The sequence below is a fragment of the Jaculus jaculus genome, chromosome 7 (assembly GCF_020740685.1).
Source record: "Jaculus jaculus isolate mJacJac1 chromosome 7, mJacJac1.mat.Y.cur, whole genome shotgun sequence".
Lineage (NCBI taxonomy): Eukaryota > Metazoa > Chordata > Mammalia > Rodentia > Dipodidae > Jaculus > Jaculus jaculus.
In genome coordinates, this window is record NC_059108.1 from 39,017,099 (window position 1) to 39,041,156 (window position 24,058).

The 24,058-nt window shown below is 41.5% G+C and overlaps 1 protein-coding gene and 1 pseudogene across 1 annotated transcript in view; both read left to right on the forward strand.

The window, feature by feature from the left end:
• The window catches only part of Ostm1 (osteoclastogenesis associated transmembrane protein 1), a 55,376-nt gene that overhangs the window by 13,007 nt on the left and 18,311 nt on the right, over positions 1–24,058 (forward strand). The window contains exon 2 of the mRNA XM_045155381.1: positions 12,932–13,046. Coding sequence (XP_045011316.1) covers positions 12,932–13,046 — 115 coding nt within the window. The remainder of the gene's footprint in view (positions 1–12,931; positions 13,047–24,058) is intronic.
• LOC123462128 lies at positions 15,993–16,745 on the forward strand (annotated as a pseudogene).

Here is a 24,058-nt window from a genome sequence, read left to right on the forward strand (position 1 = left end):
AGGAGTTGGTATATTTAATAAAGTCTCTTTCCTGGCCTAAGATAACCATCTCTGTCCTTCCTTAAGAATATAGCCCAGGTATGTTACTTTTCTTAAGCAAATTTGGGCCCTTTTGGCAGAAACACAATACCCTAAGTCTCCCAAGGTTGTTAATAGATCCTCTGTACCTGCTTGGCAAGCCTGCACTGTATCTGTATCTGTAGTAAAGAGAATCTGTAGCAATTTTGGACAACCATCCCAAGTTGGTAAGTGAATAATAGTATTCAAAAGGTCAGTAAGTCTCTGCAGTTTTTTGGAAAATTTAGGAGTTTGCATTTTCCAATTATAAATATCACAAGTGGTGAATGGCCAGTAGTGATGTGGCTGATTACCATCTTGGTCTGGGGGCCCCATAACCCAGAGGGGGAATACTGTGACCTCTGGGCCTGGGGCTTGACTTCGAGGGGCCTAACTACAAGTGTGGGGAGGGGGCTTTGTATGGGTGGAGGTTGGGCTGCTGGTGGAGGACCTTGAGGATGTGGCCCTGCAGGTGGAGACAGGTTTACAGGCGGGGGAGGGTAGGGAGGAGGGAAGATCAATTCTTCCTTCTGTGAGTTTGAGAGTACAGGATGTAGAGGAGTGGAGGGGGAAGAAAGAGGAGGAACCATCAAGTTTATCTTTCTTCTTAATTGCCATAATAGTGGTGGTCTCCTGTGGAGTGGGAAGAAAATGTTTAATCCAAGAGGGAGGGTATTCCACCAGGTCCCGCCAGATCAGAATATAGGGGATTTGATCTGGGTGGTCAGGAGGTCCCTGAAAGATGTTTCCTGGACTTGACATATGATCAGTAAGTGGAAGGTGCCCTCTAGTGGCCAGCCCACATTGAAGGTGGGCAATTCGCTCCTGCAGAGAGTGAAAAGTTTAGTTTAGTTTTTTTTTTTTTTTTTAATTTCTACACTTAAGATTATGAACCCTAATTTTAATGTCCTGAAAGTGGTCCATCAGTAAAGAAAGTGGGGTAGTCTGCATCTGTCCCATCTGTCCAATCACACAAATAGTAATTCCAACAAAGAAAAGGAAAAGGAGACAGTAAAGAAGTACAGCTGGCCAGCGACTACAAAACCGAAACTGAGACAGCAGCTTCTCACCGTTCTGTGGTAGCAACCTGCATTGCCTCTGCAAATCTACCAAGGGAATGAAATCCCCCTTGGATGGGCCTGGGGCACCCAGGACCTGCCGTCCAGATAGAGTGGCCTCCAGGGGCATGTCTGCCCAGCCACAATGTTCTGATGAAAGGAAGGACGAAGGACAGGTTATCAGAAAAGACAAAACACAGAAGCACACATACCAGCTGGCGACCTGAGCTCCACCTGTTGGTGGTCCTCAGGGGACTCTGAGGGGATCCCGGATGAGCCCCCAAATGTTATGCCCAGTTCTTGGCACCCCCAATGACCACCAAGGAGAACCAAACACCTATGCAAAGGCAAGGAGCTTTATTTCAGACTCCTGACTTCACAAACATAGTGGATCCATACAAGAGCCCTGAGTAGCAGGAGGGAAGGGTTTTTACAGGGATTTGAACCAAGAAGTAGGGGGCAGTTACATGATTGGTTGGTTTAAACAGTAATTGTACTTGTATTCTTTTGATTGGCTGGGGCAGAGAGGCAGAAGGGACAAATCTTGGGCATGCCTGGACATGTCTAGGGGCTGACTCACGTCCTCTGCCTAAGTGGGAATTTGAAACTTAGGCCTAGCTGGGGCAGAGCCTTACTGAAACCTGTCATGACACCAATCTGGTTTCAGGGTCTTTTACTGAGCACTCCTCTTTCGCTTCTTCTCAGCACCATGATGCCCTCTGAGTTATCCCAAGGTCACTGCCATCTGAAAAGTGAAGGTTCTCTAACCAAAAGTGAGAGTAGCTTAATATGTGGGTATGAACATTAAGAGAAGTGCTTACTGGGCAATTTAGTGATCATAGTATATGCATTTAGACAGACAGCAACAGACATTACACCCCTAGGGCTCATGACTACCCCTGTTGTAGGTTTTCAATATCATCGATGTATTCCCTCCCATGGTGCAGGCCTCTAGTTAAACTAATAGACATGCCACTATTGCAGCCATTGGCTCATTTGGTCTGGTTGCCCAAATTGTCGCAAGCACTCTCAAAGGTGATTGGTTGAGAGGATTCCGCCCATGAAGGTCAATAATACTCAGACGCTGGTGTACTCGCAAAGGAGTTTACTGGGATGAAAGTCACACACAAGCAAGTCCAAACTATCACAACTAATATTATAGCTAATATAATATATATCCAAATTATATTCATCACTACTAACACAATATTTCTAGTGAGTCTAAAATGTATACAACCTGATATCGCGACACTTGGGAGTATCGCGAAACTCGGTCTCAACGCGAGACTCGGTCTGTGAGATTTCTGACGTCACAACCTGGCGACGCGGGGTCCGTGCTCCGACTTTCTCTCGGTTCGCAGTTTTCAAGGCGAGTCTCAGTCGTCTCGGTCGTTCGGACAGCGTGTCGGGCAGATGAATTCGGATCAGTGATGCGTCTCGTGGAGGTCTCAGTCCGGACCGCTGAGCAGCCGTTCAGTCAGTCATAGTGTCGGGAGGACTGGGACAATGGCTGCTAAGCAGCTGGGTTTTTTGTATTTTCCACTACTTATCTAGGGTTGCACACACCTTCTGGTAATCTCTTACTATGTCATTGTACTCAGCTTTTTTCTTAGATTTTTGCTTACAAAGGTTGACTTTGCGATTTTACTCTCACACACAAAGAAAAACAAACTTATTTATCTAAACTGTCCCTGGACCATATGCTGGTCCTTACATGCTCATAACATTCCACCCCCTGACACCTGAAATGTAATCAGCATGAAAGGTGTCATGTACTGGTTATCCGCTTCCCATAGGATACCAGAGTTGTCTCACAGGACGGGGGTTTACAGAGTCATACGGTCGCCTATCTGATGAGCTTGTAATGTTATCAAAGGGTCTGCATAATTTTATTGGTAAAGCAAGCATTTTTGTTCTTCTATAAGTTCTATGAAGTTCATACCAAGTTTTATAAGCGGAAAATTCTTTAAGCAAATCTCTTAAGAGAGGGCGTAATATTATTCTCATAGACCATGATTGCAGTGATTGTGGTTCTGTAGGTGCACTGATTGCAGTGCAACAGTGCCAATCTCCATATAACAATTGCTCAGCTTCCTCCGGTCTATGTCTAATCATATTTCTACAAAGCTCATAATGGGCATGATTGCCTTTACAAATAAAGCATGAAAAAAGGCTAGCTAAGATATGTAGGAATTTGTCAATTGGATGTCTTTCAACATATTCTGTACCGTGACACATGAAATGAGTAAAGAGTAACAATAAGGAATCATCAGATCTAGGACCATTTAGGAATCTGGAAGAATATCTTGAGAGGCAAAAGTGGCAATCTGGCATATCATTATGGCGAAAGTTGAATCCCATGCGGTAAAATAGGTCCATAATGGGTCTAAGGTGTCTGTTGTAGTGATGTCTCAGAGTAATGATCACACCGTTCTTCTGGATTAAATCACCTTTCCTTCCAGAGGGATTTTTCTTTGAGCGAGGCATATTTCTTTCTCCTTCTGCAACATATTAGTAATCTCGACAAAATTATGCATGCAACGAGTATCATTATTACATACATGATCTCTTTAAACCATTCCCACCATCCATGTAGTGGGGTGCAAATAAAGTCGAGTTGTATCAATCTTGCCATATAATCAAAGAAGCTACATTTTTTGATTTGTTGTATCCAGTCCTTATGTATCATAGTATTTGTTCTAATCAATCCGACCAGATTATGTGTTTTAGTAAAACTATGAGTTAAAGAATATTGTGCTTGTTGTATTTTCTTGTGGATTGAGTCTAATTGTTTTGAATTAAATTCTGCTACTTTTTCCAATTCTTGTGCTGTTTTTACAAACTGTTCAAAGTGTTCCTTTTCTAGTTGTTGTATAAAGATGTTGGGTGAAGAGTAAAAATGACTTTCTTGTAAGGATAGGGACGTCACCAGTGTCCTATTTAGAGTACTATGTGTTACTTTTGAGCAATTGTGTAAAACCCAGCATCCTGGTTGTGGGTTAAATGAGGAGATGTCATCCTCTTGAGTTGTACTATTGTAGTTGATACATGTGACATTAACATTATCTTTAGTGGTACAGATTAAGAATGACCAATCCCCTAAATCTGTGATGGAATCAATCATGGTTGAGGATGTAAGCCTTGTTTCTGCTAAATTTGTTATTGGTAGGTGTGGATAAATGTATGTATTAGCTCCTAAGTTATAGACATCATCTGTTGGAATGTATACTGGTGTATTGTTTAGGTTTATAAAGAAAAAGTGATCAATCGGTGTCACCCATTGTGCTGTAAGTGTTTTCCATGGGTCTGTTTTCTGGTCCCACCTCTGTGGTACAGATTTAGTATGAAATCCTTTATAAGCATTATCTAAGAAAACTTGTATTACATGTATCTTGCAAAAGCCTTCATCACATCCGCTATCCTCATTAGGGTCTAGGAGAGTTTGATATTCAGGAGTCCTTCTTCCTAGGCCTTGAATGAATAGCATATCTAATTCTCTAGTCATTCTTTCTGCTGCTAGTTTATATTGTAGGCACATAAGGTTATTATGATTGGTTATCATTCCTTCTGTGTGCCAAAGTTTGTCTCTTCATAATCATAAGAAATGAAACCAACATAATGTGTAATTTATGGCCTTTGTGCCTGGGTGTGCTATGGTGAGATTTTCTACCATGGTGTGGTTCCAAATAAGGAAACAAAAATTCCATACCAGGTCCAATATGGGTAGTGCGATCCAGATGAGCACTACAAAAATGGATAGGAATATTAATATAAGTTTAATTATCTTGTTCCAGGACCACATTTATGCAATATTTTCTAGTTTAGCTAGTTTGAGATCTCCCTTACCTTGCGTGATCCACGCGTTATTTCCTGTTCCTTGGGCCACAATCTCGGCCTTTGTGATCAGATTATTTTTCTGATTCCTGTGGAGGCATAGATGAGATCTTATTAAATCTCTGTTTACCTCCACTGGATATTCTAAAAATGGTTGTAATTTTAGGGCCTCTTGTAAGGGGCTATTTCTGTTTAATCTAGGTCTCTGATTTAATTCTAATGTAGAATATAGTAGTGCTTTTTCTAATGGTTCACCTATTCTGTGTGTTAATTGTGTTTTTAGCAATCCATTAAAACGTTCTATGGCTCCAGCACTTGTTGGGTTGTATGCTTTATGAAAGTCCCACATTATTCCTAAATTCTTTGCTATTCCTTGTGTAAGTGTTCCTGTAAAGTGTGATCCCTGGTCGGATTGAATGACTTGTGGTGGTCCATATTGGGCACACCACATTAACAAGGTCATGATGCATGCTTGCTGGTCTGGATGGTTACCTGGTCTTGTCATAGCTAGTCCTGTAGTAACATCAACCATAGTGCATGCATATTTATTTCTAAATCTTGGCAATGGTCCAATAAAATCAATCTGTACCAGAGTATTAAATCCCATTTTATAACCAACTTTTCCATGATAATTCTTATTGAACCTCAACTTGCTATTGGGACAATTAACACACATTTTTAAGGCTTGGTTTATAGTATGCCATGTAACTTTCAAATTCCTTTGATCAAACCACTGTTTCAAGGCATGGGCACCAATGTGTCCCATAGCATTGTGGAGATTCAATATCTCCTGTTTATGAATATTAATAGTCTCAGAGGAACCCAATGTTCCCAGTTCTGTATTTTCTGGGTTGTGTATTTTATAAGTTGTTACAATTTTCTTTTTAAGAGGACCAATGTCCTCTACCTTATATTGTTTTTTGATTTTAATATTGGTTAATAGAGCTGCTAATCTGTCCACAACCTCATTATTCTTATGGGTTTCATCTTGTTTTCCTGTATGAGCATCTACATGATGTACAATAATTTTAACTGTTTCTGAGATTTTATCTAGTTCTTTCCATATTTTGTCTGACCATAGTGGTTTGCCATTTATTTTCCAGTCTGCTCTACGCCATTTACCTGACCAGACTGCAATTCCATTGGCTACACACCAGGAATCTGTATATAAATTTAGCTCTTTTTTATTTTCTTTTTGAGTTTGTCTTGCAGCTAAAAGTGCTGCAATTACTTCAGCATGTTGTGCAGATTTATCAGTTCCTTGGTCTGTAATAATCATACCATCACTTGGCCTATAGGCGGCAGCTTTCCAGTTTACTCTGTTATTAGAGGTTGTTGAAGATCCATCAGTGAACCAAGCATTTGGGATGCCTTGTTGGAACTCCTTAACGCCCCACAGACCAATGGTCCGATCTGGGCCAGGTTCCTTTATTTTAGGTATCACCTTTGGACTTATTAGCCATTCTGATTCCTCTAGTGCTGGTTGTGTTCTCAGTATGTTCTCTGAGTTCTGGGGTATCTTGCCTTGTGTAGACACTTCATTGTGCTTCACAAAGTCATTTAGATACCATTTCCATTGTAGCACCTTTCCTTCCATGGGCAGTCCAGCCCAGGCTTGCTCTGGTGCCTTAATCCAATCCATGATTGGTATTTCCGTTCTCAGAATGACCTTATGGCCTCTAATTAGAGAATGAGTAGTTCTGCATGCCTCATAGGTTGTCCATATGGTTTTTTCAAATAATGAGAACTTATTATCAGACCAAGGAAACCTTTTACAATAAAATCCAATCGGTGTTAATCTATTTCCTTTTGCAAAAATATTCCAATTGCCATAACCTGAAGTAAATAATATTTCAATAATAATAATATCACCTGGTTGTGTGTAGCCAAGGTCCTTGTATTGTTTGATTAGTTCTAATATAGTGGTAACTGCTTGTTCTTGGGCTGTTTCCCATACAAAATCCTCAGCCTTTTTTATTATTTTATATAATGGCTGGAGTATCAGTTGCAGATATGGTATGTGTTGGCGCCAATAGCCGAACATACCAATTAAGTGCTGTACCTGTGTTTTATTTTGTGGTCTCTCTAATGCATTTAATTTTTCTATCACTTCATCTGGAATTTTTGGTCCACTAGTTGTCCAATGTACTCCTAGGAACTTAACTTGTTCTGCTGGCCCCTGGATCTTGGATGGATTAATTGTCCAACCATGATCCCTTAAGTGTTAGATTAATTTTTGGGCTGCAGTAGCCACTGTTTCTTTATCTTGACCTAAAATCAATAGGTCGTCTATGTAAGTTAAAATTTCCACCCCCTGGCACTCAAAGTCCTCTAAAGTGCTAGTTAGGGTGGTATGGGCTATTACTGGACTGTTTAGATAGCCTTGTGGCAGTCTCAGAAATTTATATTGTTTATTCTGCCAAGTAAAAGTAGTAATTTCTTGGGAATCTGGGTGCAAGGGAATACCAAAGAACATGTCTGATAAATCTATAGTTGCCAACCATTTAGGGGATGCTTGTCTAATCCTGAGGAAAATGTCCTCTACATCAGGTAATGAGCCAGGCATTTTTGGACTTTTCTCATAAATTTTCCTGTAATCTACTGTGAATCTCCATTTACCATTGGGTTTCATTACCGGCCAGACGGGTGAGTTATAATTAAAACTCTGAGTTGGTGCCACTATGCCTTCCTTAAGCAAATCCTTCAATGTATTGGTAATATCCTCAATTCCTCCTTTTATAGGGTATTGAGGGGTAAAAGATGGGGGAATTTTTGGTAATCTTACTGGGTCCATTTTTACTTCTGCTAAATTAACAAATACCTTTTTAATAGCCTTATTATTTAAAAATTCTGGAAATATTTTCCTTATTTCATTAATTCCTAGAACGTTAGAGGGCGCTGTTAAGCTTGCGGCTTCTATATCTATAAGCTTATCATAAACTTGTAGACACACATTTATTACTGGCGCATCTCTATGAGAATTTATTCCTTGTATAGAAATATATTTTTTAGCTTTTTCTTGATTAGGATGAGTAGTAATTATACTTATCTGGCTACCGGTATCTAGTAGCCACTTGGTAGGTATTAGTTTATTTTTTAATTTTATGGGAATATTTACAAACGGTCTGTTGTCATAGTTTCCTAGATTTATCTGGAAAACCTTGGTGGGTGGGGGAGGAGATTCGCGCGGTTTGTTATCTGTCTGCGCGTATTCCGCCCAGCAGGGGGCCCTGACGGGCCCCGTTGTCCTAAAAAAGTTTTGGAATAATTTGGTCTACCAAAGGGATAGTTTCTTTGGCCAAAAACACGGCGAAAGGGGCCCGTGGGTCCCTTAGGCCTTATAGGCATTGTATTTCTATTTCCAAAGGGTCTTATTTTAATATTAAAATAAGGTCTGGGTCTGTCCTTGTTCCCATTAAACCTCTTCCTGGGAAGTGTCCGTGCCTTAACTTGAAAAGACACTACATTTTCTGCTTCAAGTTCTCTGAATCCTTTAAAAAACTGAATAGCATCAGCTATAGTTTCTGCACCTTGTAAGTTACCTACAAGACTCATTTTTAGATGTTGTGGGGCGCCCTTAATGATGAGCCTTCTAAAAGCAGGTAATAAAGGTGAGGCTTGTGGTGTCTCTACCTGATTATACACATAATATAATACTCCCAGTTTTCTGCAAATTTGTATTGCGTCTGAATATGAATTCCACCTTCCTGCAGTTTCAAATTGAGTTAAGTCCAGAGAGGGGAAAGCTAATCTCCAAGCTGCAGTCAGCCAGTCTATCAGGGAATGAGTGTCACCCTTTGAAGTTTCTAAAACATGTTCTAAAGCTTCATGAATGGAGGGGTTTTCAATAATACCTCTAATTTTTCTCATTTCTGTTTCATGAAGCATCACTGTGTCTGCCCCCTTTTCCCATAATTTTACTAAATACTGGGCATCCTTTAGTCCATTCTGTGCATAATCCCTCCTTAAATCAGACAATTCTTGGGGACTAAAGGTTCTGGACTCCTCTATGCAAGTTCCCGGTTCGGCGGGGGCTTTAGACCAATTGGGAGCTAATTTTTGTATAGCTCTACCCATGGGAGTCCTTTTCGTAGTAGTAGTAACCGGGAAGGAGTAAGAAGCACCAGAAGGGTTGATCAGGTCCTTCTGCTTCTTCACAATATTCATGGCTAGCCTTTTGCCCATTAATCTGTCCTTATCTAAATCTTGCACAGTTTTCATTAATACTGCCGGCACCTGTTTTTTAGAAACTGATTTCACAAAGGGTTTAACTCTTTCTGGGTTAATTAAATCCAAATCAATATTAATTGGCTCCATTCCTATCCTAGACTGTACTGCTTCAGCAGTAGTTCTCCATTTGTCTTCCTCTTCTGAGGAGGGAGGTTCTCCTGTAACTGGAGAAACCTTTATTCCCTTCAGTTTTTTAATTAGGGAATTCATCTCCACAATAGGTCTGATAACCAATAAAGAAACTTAACTTCTCGTTTGCGAATATACCAGGTCAAATTCGATGGATTTTCTAGTCTCATGAGCTGTTCAAATTTTAAATCAGCTCTTCTTTCAATCCTTCTGCTTAGAAATTTCCACATAAGTTCTGACTTAGTGACACGGTTCCAATGCGCATCAACCCGCTCTTCCTCCTGTTACAGAGTTGGCATCGTGGCGTCAAGTTACTGGTACTTCCGCACCCTTAGGGAGGGTGGTGTTTTCTCGGCCGGGCTTTTCCCAGCACCAATACCCGCTCTTCCTCCTGTTACAGAGTTGGCATCGTGGTGGTTGGTACTAACCCGTCGGTCACTTAGTCATACACTTAGTTTCAATTTCAAAGCTAGGATTTCTAGAAGCTATAATTTGAAATTGACCTTCTAATTATGGCGGATCCTGCCGACTACGCCAGCTGTCACGAGCACTCTCAAAGGTGATTGGTTGAGAGGATTCCGCCCATGAAGGTCAATAATACTCAGACGCTGGTGTACTCGCAAAGGAGTTTACTGGGATGAAAGTCACACACAAGCAAGTCCAAACTATCACAACTAATATTATAGCTAATATAATATATATCCAAATTATATTCATCACTACTAACACAATATTTCTAGTGAGTCTAAAATGTATACAACCTGATATCGCGACACTTGGGAGTATCGCGAAACTCGGTCTCAACGCGAGACTCGGTCTGTGAGATTTCTGACGTCACAACCTGGCGACGCGGGGTCCGTGCTCCGACTTTCTCTCGGTTCACAGTTTTCAAGGCGAGTCTCAGTCGTCTCGGTCGTTCGGACAGCGTGTCGGGCAGATGAATTCGGATCAGTGATGCGTCTCGCGGAGGTCTCAGTCCGGACCGCTGAGCAGCCGTTCAGTCAGTCATAGTGTCGGGAGGACTGGGACAACGGCTGCTAAGCAGCTGGGTTTTTTGTATTTTCCACTACTTATCTAGGGTTGCACACACCTTCTGGTAATCTCTTACTATGTCATTGTACTCAGCTTTTTTCTTAGATTTTTGCTTACAAAGGTTGACTTTGCAATTTTACTCTCACACATAAAGAAAAACAAACTTATTTATCTAAACTGTCCCTGGACCATATGCTGGTCCTTACATGCTCATAACACCATATATAAGGCTTGCAGTGTCCACTGTTGAGTATCATCATTGGTGATTTCTCTCTCTCCCATTGAATGGCATGCAGCACAGCTTTATCCAGCTTTCTCTCAGCTGGTCTACATGGAGTAGGTTTTCAGCTCAGCTCCAGCAAGATTTCTCAGTGACCTTGTAGCCCAAGTATGCAGAGTTTTCAGCAATAGGGTCTTCCCATCTATTCCTGATGAGAAACCAAGGGCCTCAGCAATGACCTGTAATGTTTTGGGGCCCCTCAAGGACCTCCCTGGCCAACAACTCAGTAGAAGGTTTCCCATCCCTGGTACTGAAAATTTTCTAATAACAAACTATGGCTCCTGAGGGTTCCACTGTCTGAAAAAGTAGGTTTCCATATGATTTATTTATATCCTCTTAGATTTTGATTAGCCCTCCCTCTACCTTTCTTTTACTCAATCTCTTCCCCTGACCTCACTTAGGCCTTTTCACCCCCATAATCTGTTCTTCTACTTACATATGTATAATACCATCCCACTTCTAAGAAAGAAAATGTCGGACTGTTTTGTTCACCATCTTAAAAGAGGATAAGCTTCTCCAAGTAAATGTCAGTGGCAGTTTAAAGCAAAAATTCTTCCTTCCCTCCCTTCTCCACATAGCTGCTGAGGCCATTTCCTGTAGTTACTTGTTTTAGTACTCCTCACACTGTGTGCCTCTTCATCTGTATCTGCAGGGAGGTTCTTGAAGGCCAGTGTTGATGGCTTTCTTCTACACAGTCATATCCTTAACAGCGCCTGGCAAGGAGGAGATGAGTAGCTTTGAAAGAATAAAAGATCAACTGGACACAGTTTTTTGCTCATAGCAACCAGGAAAAGGAAATAAATAAGGTTCAAGTAAGTTAGTAGGCTTGGGTTTAGTATTTGCTTGGATTTCTTTCATAATTAAATAATCTGTGGAATACATGTTTTCCTGAGGACAAACTATTGGGGTACTGACTGGGTGGGTCATGCTGTTTTCTTGTGGATCATAAGAACCAAAAATGGCCTAAAAGATGAAATGGAACAATATATAATATTTTCCCCCACAGACTGAAAAAACTATATAAGTAACATCTTTTTTTTTTTTTTTTTTTTGGTCTTTTGAGGTAGGGTCTCACTCTAGCCCGGGCTGACCTGGAATTCACTACGGACTCTCAGGGTGGCCTTGAACTCCTACCTCTGCCCCCCCAAGTGCTGGGATTAAAGGCGTATGCCACCATGCCTGGCAACATGTTCTTTTTTTAATATCTTATTTTTATTTATTTAGTTGAGAGAGAGAGATACAGAAATAGACAGGTAGAGAGAGAGAAAGAATGGGCGCTCCAGGGCCTCCAGCCACTGCAGACGATCTCCAGATGCATGCTCCCCTTTGCACATCTGGCTTGTGTGGGTCCTGAGGAGTCAAACCTGGGTTCTTTGGCTTTGCAGGCAAGTGCCTTAACCCCTAAGCCATCTCTCCAGCCTTGAGTAACATGTTCTTATAGAAGAGGACATGCAAAGATTCTAAGAGCCACTGAGTGGGGAGGAATACCCTGAGGCATGCTCCCCTCCCTCCCCCATGGAGACTTGACAGAGGCCTTGGTGACCCCACAGTGAAAACCATAACCCAACTGAGGAGGATTCCCAGGGTAACAGGCGTGGGATACAATCTTTTAAAATAAAATAGTCACTGTAGAAAAATGTAGGTAGCATAAGAGAAGCAAAGTGAAAATAAATGCTGCAATGTTTTTGTCATCTAGTGATACCCATTGCTGCAATTTGAAGATCAGCATGCTAGAATTTTTCTTATACATAAAAAGATTATGACACACATGCATTATGGACCTAAGATGCCAAAACTGTACCGTAGAAGCAAATCTTTATGTAAGAGGCAAAGACTTTCTTCCCTTGGAATTTTCTTCTCTCTGTCCACAAATGTTAGCTGCTAAGTGTATTGTCACCATTTTTTAAAGTTTTTTCTTTTAAATTTAAATTATTTTATGAGAGAGAGAGAGAAAGAGAAGATATTGGCATGCCAGGGCCTCTAAACACTACAATCCAACTTCATATGTGTGTGCCATCTTATGGGCATGCACAACTTTGTGAACTTGTGTCACCTTGTACGTCTGACTTACGTGGGTTCCAGAGAGTTGAACTTGGGTCCTTAGACTTCGCAGGTAAGTACCTTAACCGCTGAGCCATCTCTCTAGCCTTGTCATCATTATTATTATTTATTATCATAATTATCAGAGCTTATCACACAAAATCTTAAATGGCTTGCAATAAATTATTTTTCTGAGCTGCTTCTACCTCAATTTGTTTGAAAGTCTAAAAATATTGATTGTATTTGTCTTTTTTTTTTTTTTTTTTGGCAGAATTCTTCAGAGAGTCAGAGTTGTGCCAGAAGTCTCCTAATGGCAGATCGAATGCAGGTGGTTGTGATTCTCTCTGAGTTTTTCAATGCCACCTGGCAGGAGGCAAATTGTGCAAGTAAGTGGTCTTCCATTTTTTATCTGCAGTTGTGCTATAGGAGTATAGAGGCCAGATTCTATTCCAGTGCAGTTTAGAACTATTGAACAGTGACTCTTAATTTGATCTGTTTTCGTAGTTTCTGGTAATTGGTAAGGCATGGCTGACACTTAGCTATTTTTAACTTTGATTTATGAGGTATTTTTAATATTTTATTTTTATTTATTTATTTGAGAGAGAGAGAGAGAGAGAGAATGGACACACCAGGGCCTCTAGCCAATGCAGACAAACTCCAGCTGCATGCACCACCACATGCATCTGGTTTATGTGTGTACAGGGGAATCAAACCTAGGTCCTTAGGTTTTGCAGGCAAGTGCTTTAACCACTAAGCCATCTCTCCAGTTCCCCCCCCCGCTTTTTTTTTTTTTTGGTTTTTCGAGATAGGGTCTCACTCTAGCCCAGGCTGACCTGGAATTCACTATGGAGTCTCAGGTTGGCCTCGAACTCATGGCAGTCCTCCTACTTCTGCCTCCCGAGTGCTGGAATTAAAGGCGTGTGCCACCACGCCCGGCTTTCTCCAGCCCCTATTAAGTAGTTTTTTGTTTTGTTTTTTTTTTTTTTTGAGACAGGCTGTTACATAGCCTAGGTTGGCCTTAAACTCAGTATGTGGCTAAACTCCTGATCTTCTTGTCTCTACATCCCAAGTGCTGAGATTACAGGAATGTGCTACCGCATGGCTATCTTTTTAGAAAAAGGTTTACTTTTTCTTTGAGACAGAGTCTTGACATACAGCCCAGGCTGACCTACTCCTCCTTCTACAGTCCTCCTGCCTTAGCCTCCCTCGTGAAGATGATAGGCATGGGTCTCTGCACCCAGCCGAACTGGGGGATAGGAATTCCAGGTAGTATCAGCTGGGCAAAGTGGCACATTCCTTGAAACCCAGTACTTGGAGGGCAGAGGTAAGAGGATTGCTATGAGTTTGAGGCCAGCCTGGGACTACAGAGTGAGTTTTAGGTCAGCCTGGGCTAGAGTAAGACCATACCTTGAAATAACAATAGAAAAAAATCCAACTATTTGTATGAATAAAGAGAGTTTTAAAAAGCATACATAGTTAAAAGAGTTAAAGGTGCTGCTTGCAAAGATTGCTGGCCTGGGTTCTAGTCCCCAATACCCACATAAAGCCAGATGCACAAAGAGGGGCTTGCCTTTGACATTCATTTGCAGAGGTGGGAGGCCCAGGAGTGTTCTTTCTCTTTCTTTTCTCTCTTTCACATAAATAAGTATAAATAAATATTCAAAAATTATGTAGGAGAATAGTTTTGACGTTTTCATTTTGTTTTGGTTTGGAGACTGGACTTCACTTTGGCCTAGAAAACTCACTGAGTTGGCCTTGAACTCATGGACAATCCTCCTACCTCAGCCTTCTGTGTGCTGGTATTACAAGCATGAGTCATTATACCTAATAGTATTCTTAAACTTTTTAGAAAACTACACTAATATAGAAAAATATGTTAATAGCAAAAAGGTTTTAAGTCAATTAATTAGAATAAATGGGATCTGTATTGGAACTCACTCCTTTGTGATTGATTTAATTTATATTCTGAAGAGAGAGAAAGCATCCTTTTCTTAAAAGGTTATTTTATCATTAAGATTTTACTAATTCAAAGTAGCTTGCTTTCTCAGTTGATTAAAAAGGGATATGTTTATCTATATAAAATTATAAAAATACATTTATATACCTGTACAAAAGTTAATATAATTTTATTTTGCAAAAGAAAAAAAGTATGAATGCTTTAGAATAAATCCTTAGACTACTTTTTTCTTTTTTAAATTTTCTTTATCTATTTGAGGGAAGGAAGGAGAGAGAGAGAAAGAGAGACTATGAGAATGGGCATGCCAGGGCCTCCCATCTACTGTAAATAAACTCCAGATGCATGAGCCACTTTGTGCATCTGGCTTTACACGGGTCCTGGGGAATTGAACCTAGGTCCTTAGGCTTCGTAGGCAAATGCCTTAACCACTAAGCCATCTCTCCAGCCCCCCCTCGTAATTTTTTTTTTTTTTTTTTTGGTTTTTCGAGGTAGGGTCTCACTCTGGCTCAGGCTGACCTGGAATTCACTATGTAGTCTCAGGGTGGCCTCGAACTCTCAGCGATCCTCCTACCTCTGCCTCCCGAGTGCTGGGATTAAAGGCGTGCGCCACCACGCCCGGCCCATTGTAATTTTTTTATAAAAGTATTCTTATTTATTTATTTGTGAGCACAGAGAGAGAGAGAGGGAAAGGGAAAGAAGGAGGGAATGGGTATGCCAGGGCTTCTAGCGAGTGCAGACGAACTCCAGGCACATGTACCACCTTGTGGGTACTGAGGAATTGAACCAAGGTTGTTAGGTTTTGCAGGTAAGTCTTTAACCACTGAACCATCTGTCCAGCCCTGAATAGAATTCTCAGTAAGAAAAGAATTGAAAGAAGTTTTAAGAGCCCAACTTTTTCTGCAGATAACCTGGAAAATAGTTTTTCCTTGTGAACAGTGACCATCAAGAAGTAAGGAAAGGTACTGAGTGTGGTGGTGCATGCTTTTAATCCCAGTACTTGGGAGGCAGAGGTAGGAGGATCACTGTGAGTTTGAGGCTACCCTGAGACTACATGATGAATTCCAGGTCAGTCTGAGCTAGAGAGAGACCCTACCTCATAAAACAAGAAAAAAGAAGTAAGGAAATGAGCCTGGCATGGTGGAACCCACCTGTAATCACAGCCCTAGGGTGGTAGAGGCATAAGGATCAAAAGTTCAGGGTCATCCTTGGCTACATAGAAGGGTTAGAGCCAGCCTGGGCCATGTGAGACCATGTCTTTAGAAACCATTAAAAAAGTAAGCCTGGTGTTGTGGTGGTGTGGTTGAGTAGGGTGCAGCTGGAGGCCTGTGGCCTTTGGAAACCCTGTGTAGCCAGGCCGCCACTGCCTGTCTTCACCATGTCCCTTACCCTGTCCAAGTATGACAGGGCATGACACTTTTTCTCCTGAAGGAAGTTATTTCAAGTAGAATATGCCATTGAGGGCTGTCAAGCTTGGGTCTACAGCCATTGGCATCCAGACATCAGGAAGTGTATGTATGTAAGTGGAGAGGAGAATTACCTCACCACTCAGCGGAGCCTAAGTAGCATGAGAAAATTGTAGAGATTGAGGCTCATATAGGTTGTGCCATGTGCAGACTAATTGCTGACTCTAAGACTTGACTTGATAAAGCCAGAGTGGAGACACAAACCATCAGTTCATCTGTAATGAGATCATAACGATGGTGCTGTGACCCAGGCTCTGTCCAGCCTGGCTCTGCACTTTGGAGATGATGGGGATCTGGATGCCATGTCTCCCTCTTTGGAAGCAGCATGGTTGTTTGGAGGAGTTGATGAGAAAGGACCCTGCAGTTTCAGAAGGACCCATCTGAGATCTTTGTATACTATGATGCTCCAGCAATTGGCTTTGCTCCCAAGGGTGCCCAGAGCTTCTTGAAAGAAGTCTACCATGAGTCAATGACATTGAGAGAATCGAGTTTCTACTCACCATCCTCAAACAATGACGGAAGAGAAGGTGAATGCAGGTAGCCTGGTCGGAAGGTCCACAAGTGCACAAAGGAAGAATTTTAACTTGAAAGTTATCAAGGACGTTCAAGGAAGGATGGCCCTCAGAACATCTTCGAACAATTTCAGTTCTCCTACTTGCCCTTAAATTTTATTTCCAGCTCTTGGAAAATCTCCAGTATATGTGCACTTTTTATGATGTTGTGCATAATAGCAGTTCTGAAGTAAAGTAAGAAAAGTGTACTAGACATCTGTCCTATATTGGAATTTTACAGTAGGAGGCCCTTCTCTGAGCCTGGTGTGTTACCACGGTTATGGTTGGCAGAATAGCCTGCATTTAGTGAGGCCTTAGGCTGTTTTATTGTAGATATTTTGGCAAGCCCAACATCAAGTCCTGTTGTCATAAGAAGGACCCCTAAATGAATTAATTCAGATACTTGTTCTTGTCTATTCTTCCTTTGTAAAAATATTTTTATTTATTTAGTTGAGAGAGAGAGATAGAGAAAGAAGCAGAGAGAGTGCAAGAGAATGGGCGCACCAGGGACTCCAGCCACTGCAAACTGACTCCAGATGCATGCGCCCCCTTGTGCATCTGGCTTACGGGGGTCCTGGGGAATTGAGCCTTAAACCAGGGTCCTTAGGCCTCACAGGCAAGTGCTTAACCATCTCTGCAGCCCTCTTATTTTATTTTATTTTATTTATTTTATTTTATTTTATTTTATTTTATTTTCTCTGTGTGTGCATTCATGTGTGTGAATATGGGTGTGTACATGCATTGCCAAAAGTCAGAGGCCTTTTGTGGTTGATCCTCTCCTTCCAGGCAGGGTCTCTCTTTGTTCACTGCTCTGTCCACCAGGCTAGCTGGCCCACAAGCTTCTGAGAACTTCCTTTCTCCCCCGCCCTTCTTGCCATAGCCATGCTGGGCTCACAGAAGCCACTGCAGCTTCCCGCTCTTCACATGAGTTCCGGGGATCCAAAGTCAGGCCCTCACCCTCGCATGCCAAGCATTTTATCTGCCCCACATCTCGCCAGCCCAATCTCTACAAGCAGCCTGTAATACAGGGATCTGGGCGATGACTTAGGAGCATTGCGATGCTAATGAAGAAGTGTTGTACATTCTGACCCATCAAAGGAAGAGTAACTTCCAGTGAGTCCTGGAAAAGTCAACAGGAAAACTTGTACACTAGAAGGTTAGTTAAGCAAAACCCTTTTATTTTGATAGTTTACTTATTTGTCTGAGAGAAAGCGATGGAGGATGAATGAAAATGGGTGTGCTACAAATAAACTCCAGACACATGAGCCATGTTGTACATCTGGACTTATGTGGGTACTGGGGAATTGAACCCAGGCCAGTAGGGTTTGCAAGCTAGCACCTTTAACCACGGAACCATCTCCCCAACCTTCTGTTTATCATGTTTTATGTACCTGGAAATGTACTAGGCACTAAATTCACTTATTTGTATCTTATAATTCAAAATATCTTAGTTTGTTTCCCTTCCTTCCTTCCTTCCTTCCTTCCTTCCTTCCTTCCTTCCTTCCTTCCTTCCTTCCTCCCTTCCTCCCTTCCTCCCTTCCTCCCTTCCTCCCTTCCTCCCTTCCTCCCTTCCTCCCTTCCTCCCTTCCTCCCTTCCTCCCTTCCTCCCTTCCTCCCTTCCTCCCTTCCTTTTCTTTTTATCTCCCAGGTAGGATCTTGCTGTAGCCCAGGCTGACCTGGAATTACACAGGAGGAGCCTCTTTATTCTCACAGTGTACTTCCTACCTCTGCCTCCCAAGTGCTGGGATTAAAGGTGTGCGCTGTCATGCTGGTTTTAGTTTTATTGTTTGTTAAACGTACCTTAAAATTTTTTATATGGTTTATTTGTATCTTCTGAGGCTTTCTTTGTTTTTTTTTCAGGAATTGGTGATTGTTGTTTTCTATGAAATTATTTATTTTGAGACAAGGTCTCACTATGTATCTGAGGCTGGCCTTGAATTTGTAATCTTCTTGTTTTAACCTCCCAAACATGAACTTGTGATCATCGTACCTCAGCCTCCTGAAAGCTGGGATTACAGGCATGGGCTGCCACCCCTAACATAAGAGCAATTTTGAAAATAGCACAGATGTGTATAAACTCCTAATGGATGCCAAATTCTTAATGCATAATTCAGCTGGGCGTGGTGGCGCACACAGTAATCCCCGCACTCAGGAGAAAGAGGCAGGTGGATCTAGGAGGAGAGAGTTGAGTGGAGACTTGTCTGAAAAGGGGATGGAGGCTGCAGGCTGCACATAGGCTTTTTGGCAGCACAGGCTTTTGTTTGTTTGGTTGGTTTTTCAAGGGAGGGTCTCACTCTGACCCACGCTGACCTGGAATTTGCTATGTAGTCTCAGGGTGGCCTCGAATTTACAGCGATCCTCCTACCTCTGCCTCCCGAGCGCTGGGGTTAAAGGCGTGCGCCACCACAGCCACGACCAGCTAATATTTAATCCACTAAATATACCACGTCAAACAAAGGACTTCTTCACATTGGAGTGTGACTAAAGTATTGTATTAAATGAAACATGTAATTTACATATGTTTTCATAAAAAATTCTAAAAGCAAAATTAAAAGCATTTTTTAATAAAAACATACAGAATTAACAGCAAAGTTACATTTTTGTGGTACACATAAAAGCATGTCATTTCTGATTCTGTCTGAAAGCTTTATAATATATTCTGCAACTGACAGCGGCAGTGTTGCATCTTAAAGCATGAGCAAGGAGCATCCGGCTTCAGCCCCAGTACTGCAGGAAGAAAACATGGTTCCTGTGCAGTGATGCAATTCCAGGGCTTCCGAGTGAGGCCTTAGCTAAGTCCTGAGCCCCGTGAAGCTCGCCTCTGGAGCTGAGGGCTGAGTCCTCAGTGCGACAGAGCTGTCTATGCTCCCCGGTTCTGGAGGCGGCTGCGGCGATTAAGCCGACTGCGTCACCTCGCGGTGCTTCTAGGAGCTGCATGACCACCGCCACCCTGTAGCTTAAGTTCTAAAACATACCGCTTCTTGCTGTTTGGCTCCCAGTCCTGCAAAGGGATAAAGGGAACTTCCCAGAGCTCCTTTGTTTTGAATCAGAAAGTCAGGACTCTTCTAATAATGAAGACATGTTTAATTCCATCAGGTGGATGAAGTCCTTTGCCTTATAATGCCACCATGTAACAGTTATTGAAAAAAAGTTTTATGGGACTGCATACGAAGATGGCCAGGCCATATTAGCTTGTCGTTTAATTTTCAAATTATTTCAAGGGAAAAGTAGATGACAGTAAAATAGAAGAGATCAAGTCCTTTTGTTCTTCAGAGGAGCCTCTTTATAAAGTTTTTTTTTTTTTGGTTTATTTTTATTTATTTATTTGAGAGCGACAGACAGAGAGAGAGAGAGAGAGAATGGACACGCCAGGGCCTCCAGCCACTGCAGACGAATTCCAGATGCATGCGCCCCCTTGTGCATCTGGCTAATTGAGTCCTGGGGAATCGAGCCTCAAATTGGGGTCCTTAGGCTTCACAGGCAAGCGCTTAACCACTAAGCCATCTCCCCAGCCCTATAAAGTATTTTTATAAGAAAGTATTTGAGGGCTGGAGAGATGGCTAGCGGTTAAGGCACTTGCCTGTGAAGCCTAAGGATGTAGGTTCAATTCCGCATAACCCGCACAATCCGGATGCTCTTGGTGGTGGATGCTTGTGGAGTTTGTGTCTGGAGTTTGTTTGCAATGGCAGAAGGCCCTGGCATGCCCATTCTTTCCCTTCCTCCCTCTCTTTCTCAAATAATGAAAACATTTAAAAAGATATTATTTGAGTGAATATGATACATCATATTCATATATAAAATTGTCAATAAAATTAAAATTGAAAAGAAATTATTTGTATATCTTGCATAGTGCTTTCTCAGAGGAATGTGCTGTATACCATTGTAGGCAGTATAGGGTCACACTCCTTCCATTTGAAGGTTGTGTGTGCCAGGTGATGTGACATGGCTCATTCTGGTGCAGGTGTCCAGTTGTTGAGGATCACTTGTGCTTCCTGGACTTTGGTTCAAACTGTGAGCTAAGGCCTTGAGCCTAGTACTGGTGTGTGGCTATGTAATTGTGCTTATGCTCACTTACATACATCTGCTTCATCCTTGAAAGGGTTCAAGGCCACTTCAAAGGAGGCTTATGCTAGTCTTTTTAAAAAAGAATTTAATTTAGGGCTGGGAGTTAGCTTAGTGGTTAAGGTACTTGCTTGCAAAACCAAAGGACCCAGGTTCAATTCCCCAGTACCCCATATAAAGCCAGATGTACAAGGTGGCATATCCATCTAGAGTTCATTTGCAGCAGCTAGAGGTCCTGGTGCATCCATTCTCTCTCCCCCCCCACCCCGCCCTGTGCACCCCTCTCTCTTTCAAATACATAAAAGTTTTTTAAAAATGCCAAGTGTAGTCAGGCATGATAGTACATACCTTTCATCCCAGCACTTGGGAGGCAGAGGCAGGTAGATTGCTGTGAGTTCAAGGCCAGCCTGAGACTACATAGTGAATTACAGGCCACCCTGAGCAAGACCCTACCCTGAAAAATCCAAAAAGAAAAAAATCAGAAAAACAGAAAAAAAAAAAAAAAGACTTTAGAGCCAGGTGTGGTGGTAAGCACCTTTAATCCCAGCACTCAGGAGGCAGTGATAGGATGATTGCCATGAGTTCAAAGCCACCCTGAAACTAGATAGTGAATTTCAGGTCAGCCCAGGCTACAGTGAGACCCTACCTCAAAGAAACAAAAAACAACAAAAAAGAATTTATTATTTTTATCTTGTGGAAGCTGACAGATGGAGTAATATTTAGATAGTAAAGACAAAAATGGTATAACTAAGAAAACACAGGACCTGGAGGGAGGGCTTAGCGGTTAAGGCATTTGCCTGCAAAGTCAACGGACCCAGGCTTGATTCCCCAGGACCCACATTAGCCAGATGCACAAGGGAATACATGTGTCTGGAGTTCGTTTGCAGTGGCTGGAAGATCTGGCACGCCCCTTCTCCCTCTCTCTCTGTTCCTCTTTCTCTGTCAAATAAATAAATTAAATATTTTTAAAAAGAAAGAAAATACAAGAATCTAGGAAGTATATTTGGTACTTTAATGCCTTATAATTTGTTTGTGAGCCTCAGTATATCACCTTATTTCTCTAACTTCCTGATTTGTAGTTACTAATTCCTTGGGTTTTTTTTTTTTTTTTTTTTGTAATTTTTTAATGAAAGAGAGAGAGAATTTGGCATGTGAGGGCCTCTAGCTGTTGCAATCAAACTCCAGATATGTATGCCACCTTGTGTGTCTGGCTTACATGGAATCTGGAGACTTGAACCTGGGTCGTTAGGCTTTGCAGGCAAGTGCCTTAACTCTAAGCCAACTCTCCAGCTCTTTCTCAGATTTTTAAATGATCAGTGAGTACCTAGAACCAGACTCCTGTTGTTGAAATGATAGAGCTGTGAGAATGTCGACTTCTCAGCTCAGGGAGATTTAGCCTTTAGGAGTGTTCCTCTCTTTACCACTATGATCCTGTCACTGGGTGCAGACGGGCCCTGCATGAGGGAGGGGTGTGTGTGTGTGAAGTTTCTGAATTCTAACTGGCTTCTGGAAACAGGAGTGTCCTTTGTAATTCATCCGCTCACAGGAGTCTGAATTTGCATAGAGGAGTCTTAAACTACTGGCTGCCCCCTGCCCTGTTGACTAAGTTTAGGTTTCATCCCTAATCAGTGGTGACCACCTGAGTCCCTGTGTGGTGTTGGATTCAGTTATCTCTGAGTGCTGCAGGGAGGAGTCAGAGCATGCCTTGTGAAGGGTTGAGGATGTAGATGTGAGTGTGCTGTTCATTTGGCAGTGTTTGAGTATTGGCCTCAAGACTCACTCACACTGAGTACAAATTCCAGCTTCTTTTTTTAAAGTCAGTTTTGTGTCCTTGCCCAGCGCCTTTCATTTCTCTAAATCTCTGCTCTGTACTTTTTAAAAATGGTTAAGGTGCTTGCCTGCAAAGCCAAAGGGCCCAGGCTCAGTTCCTCAGGACTCACATAAGCCAGATGCACAAGGTGGCACATGCAGCTGGAGTTTGTTTGCAGTGGCTGAAGGCCCTGGCACAACCATTCTCTCCTCTCCCTCTGTCTTTCTTTCTCTCTCTCTCAAAAAATAAAATTAAAAAAGGTTTATAAAAATATATGAGAAAACAAAAGATAGCTTTTTAAAATGACAGATACATAAGACTATACATGTTAGCATTTTATAATGTTCTGTTCTCAGAGAACTCAATCTCATTTACTCACACTTAAATTAAAAGGCCAACAAGGCTAACTGGAGACTGGGAGTTTGAGTTACATTTTATACTATAATCAGCCTATAGTCTCTATGCTTTTATAGAGGCAGGCTGCCCTCAGAGAACCTTTTGGGGTAGCTGCAACTATCCATACGTTATTTCTCAGTTGTTCTTGGCCAAGCATATGCTAGTAGCTTTCTCTATATTTCTGTTATCCTTTTTATAGCCTTGTATAGTTGTGAGCAAAAATATAATTTCACAACACTTGTAAAACATGTATTATCATGTTTTTTGAATATGCTATTCGTGTCTTCCTACAGTAATGTGTGAAAGTCAACATGATTGCTGGGAAACATGGTCAGTTCAGTCCAAAGCCTGCCTTCATAGATCTTTGTTCTAGCACTCCTACTGGGACAGGGTGAAAAACTCCATTTATAAATAAGAGTTAAATTCAGCCTTACCACTTTTTAATTCAGGTCCATGAACAAAGTGGCCTAAAACTCTGTTTTAGCAGCTATATAGACACTAAATTTTAAATATGTGTACAGCAAATGCAATATTTATTATGTATGTAACAAAATACGGGATTATTTTGAGGACAAGACAAATTAATGTAATTTATTTAGCATGACATATGCTGTATTACAGTCTTCCTCCTCCTCCTCCTCATCATCATATAGGTCCTCAATAATTGAAGGCAGATAATTGAAGGTAGACTAAGGATTATGACTGACGTGGAATATTATATTGAAGTTTAATATGGGGCCATGATGACTCCAAAGAAACAAATGAGGTTGAGAAAAAGCCAAAACGATTACTCTGGTGGCCATATTCAACAATGATGAAAAAATAAAACCTTTAAACATCAAACATATGCCATTAAATGGGTAAAGATATGGGAGCATTGGGACAATGGCGATCTAGAGACCATATTCTCATCTGTATGTTACAGGTCCAATGATCTGTTCACACTTCTTCTTGAACAATAACAAAAATATCTGTAGACTACATATGGCCTGGTGGCAAGAGGAGTTTTTCATTCCTGGGGCAAATTATCAGAAACCAAATAAATTAAATCTTACTAAGATACTCTAAGAAATCACAAAGTTTAAAGTAGAGCAGCTTCTTGTGGCACAGAGAGACAGATCCCTACACAAAGAGAAATATACCTGAACAAACTATGTAA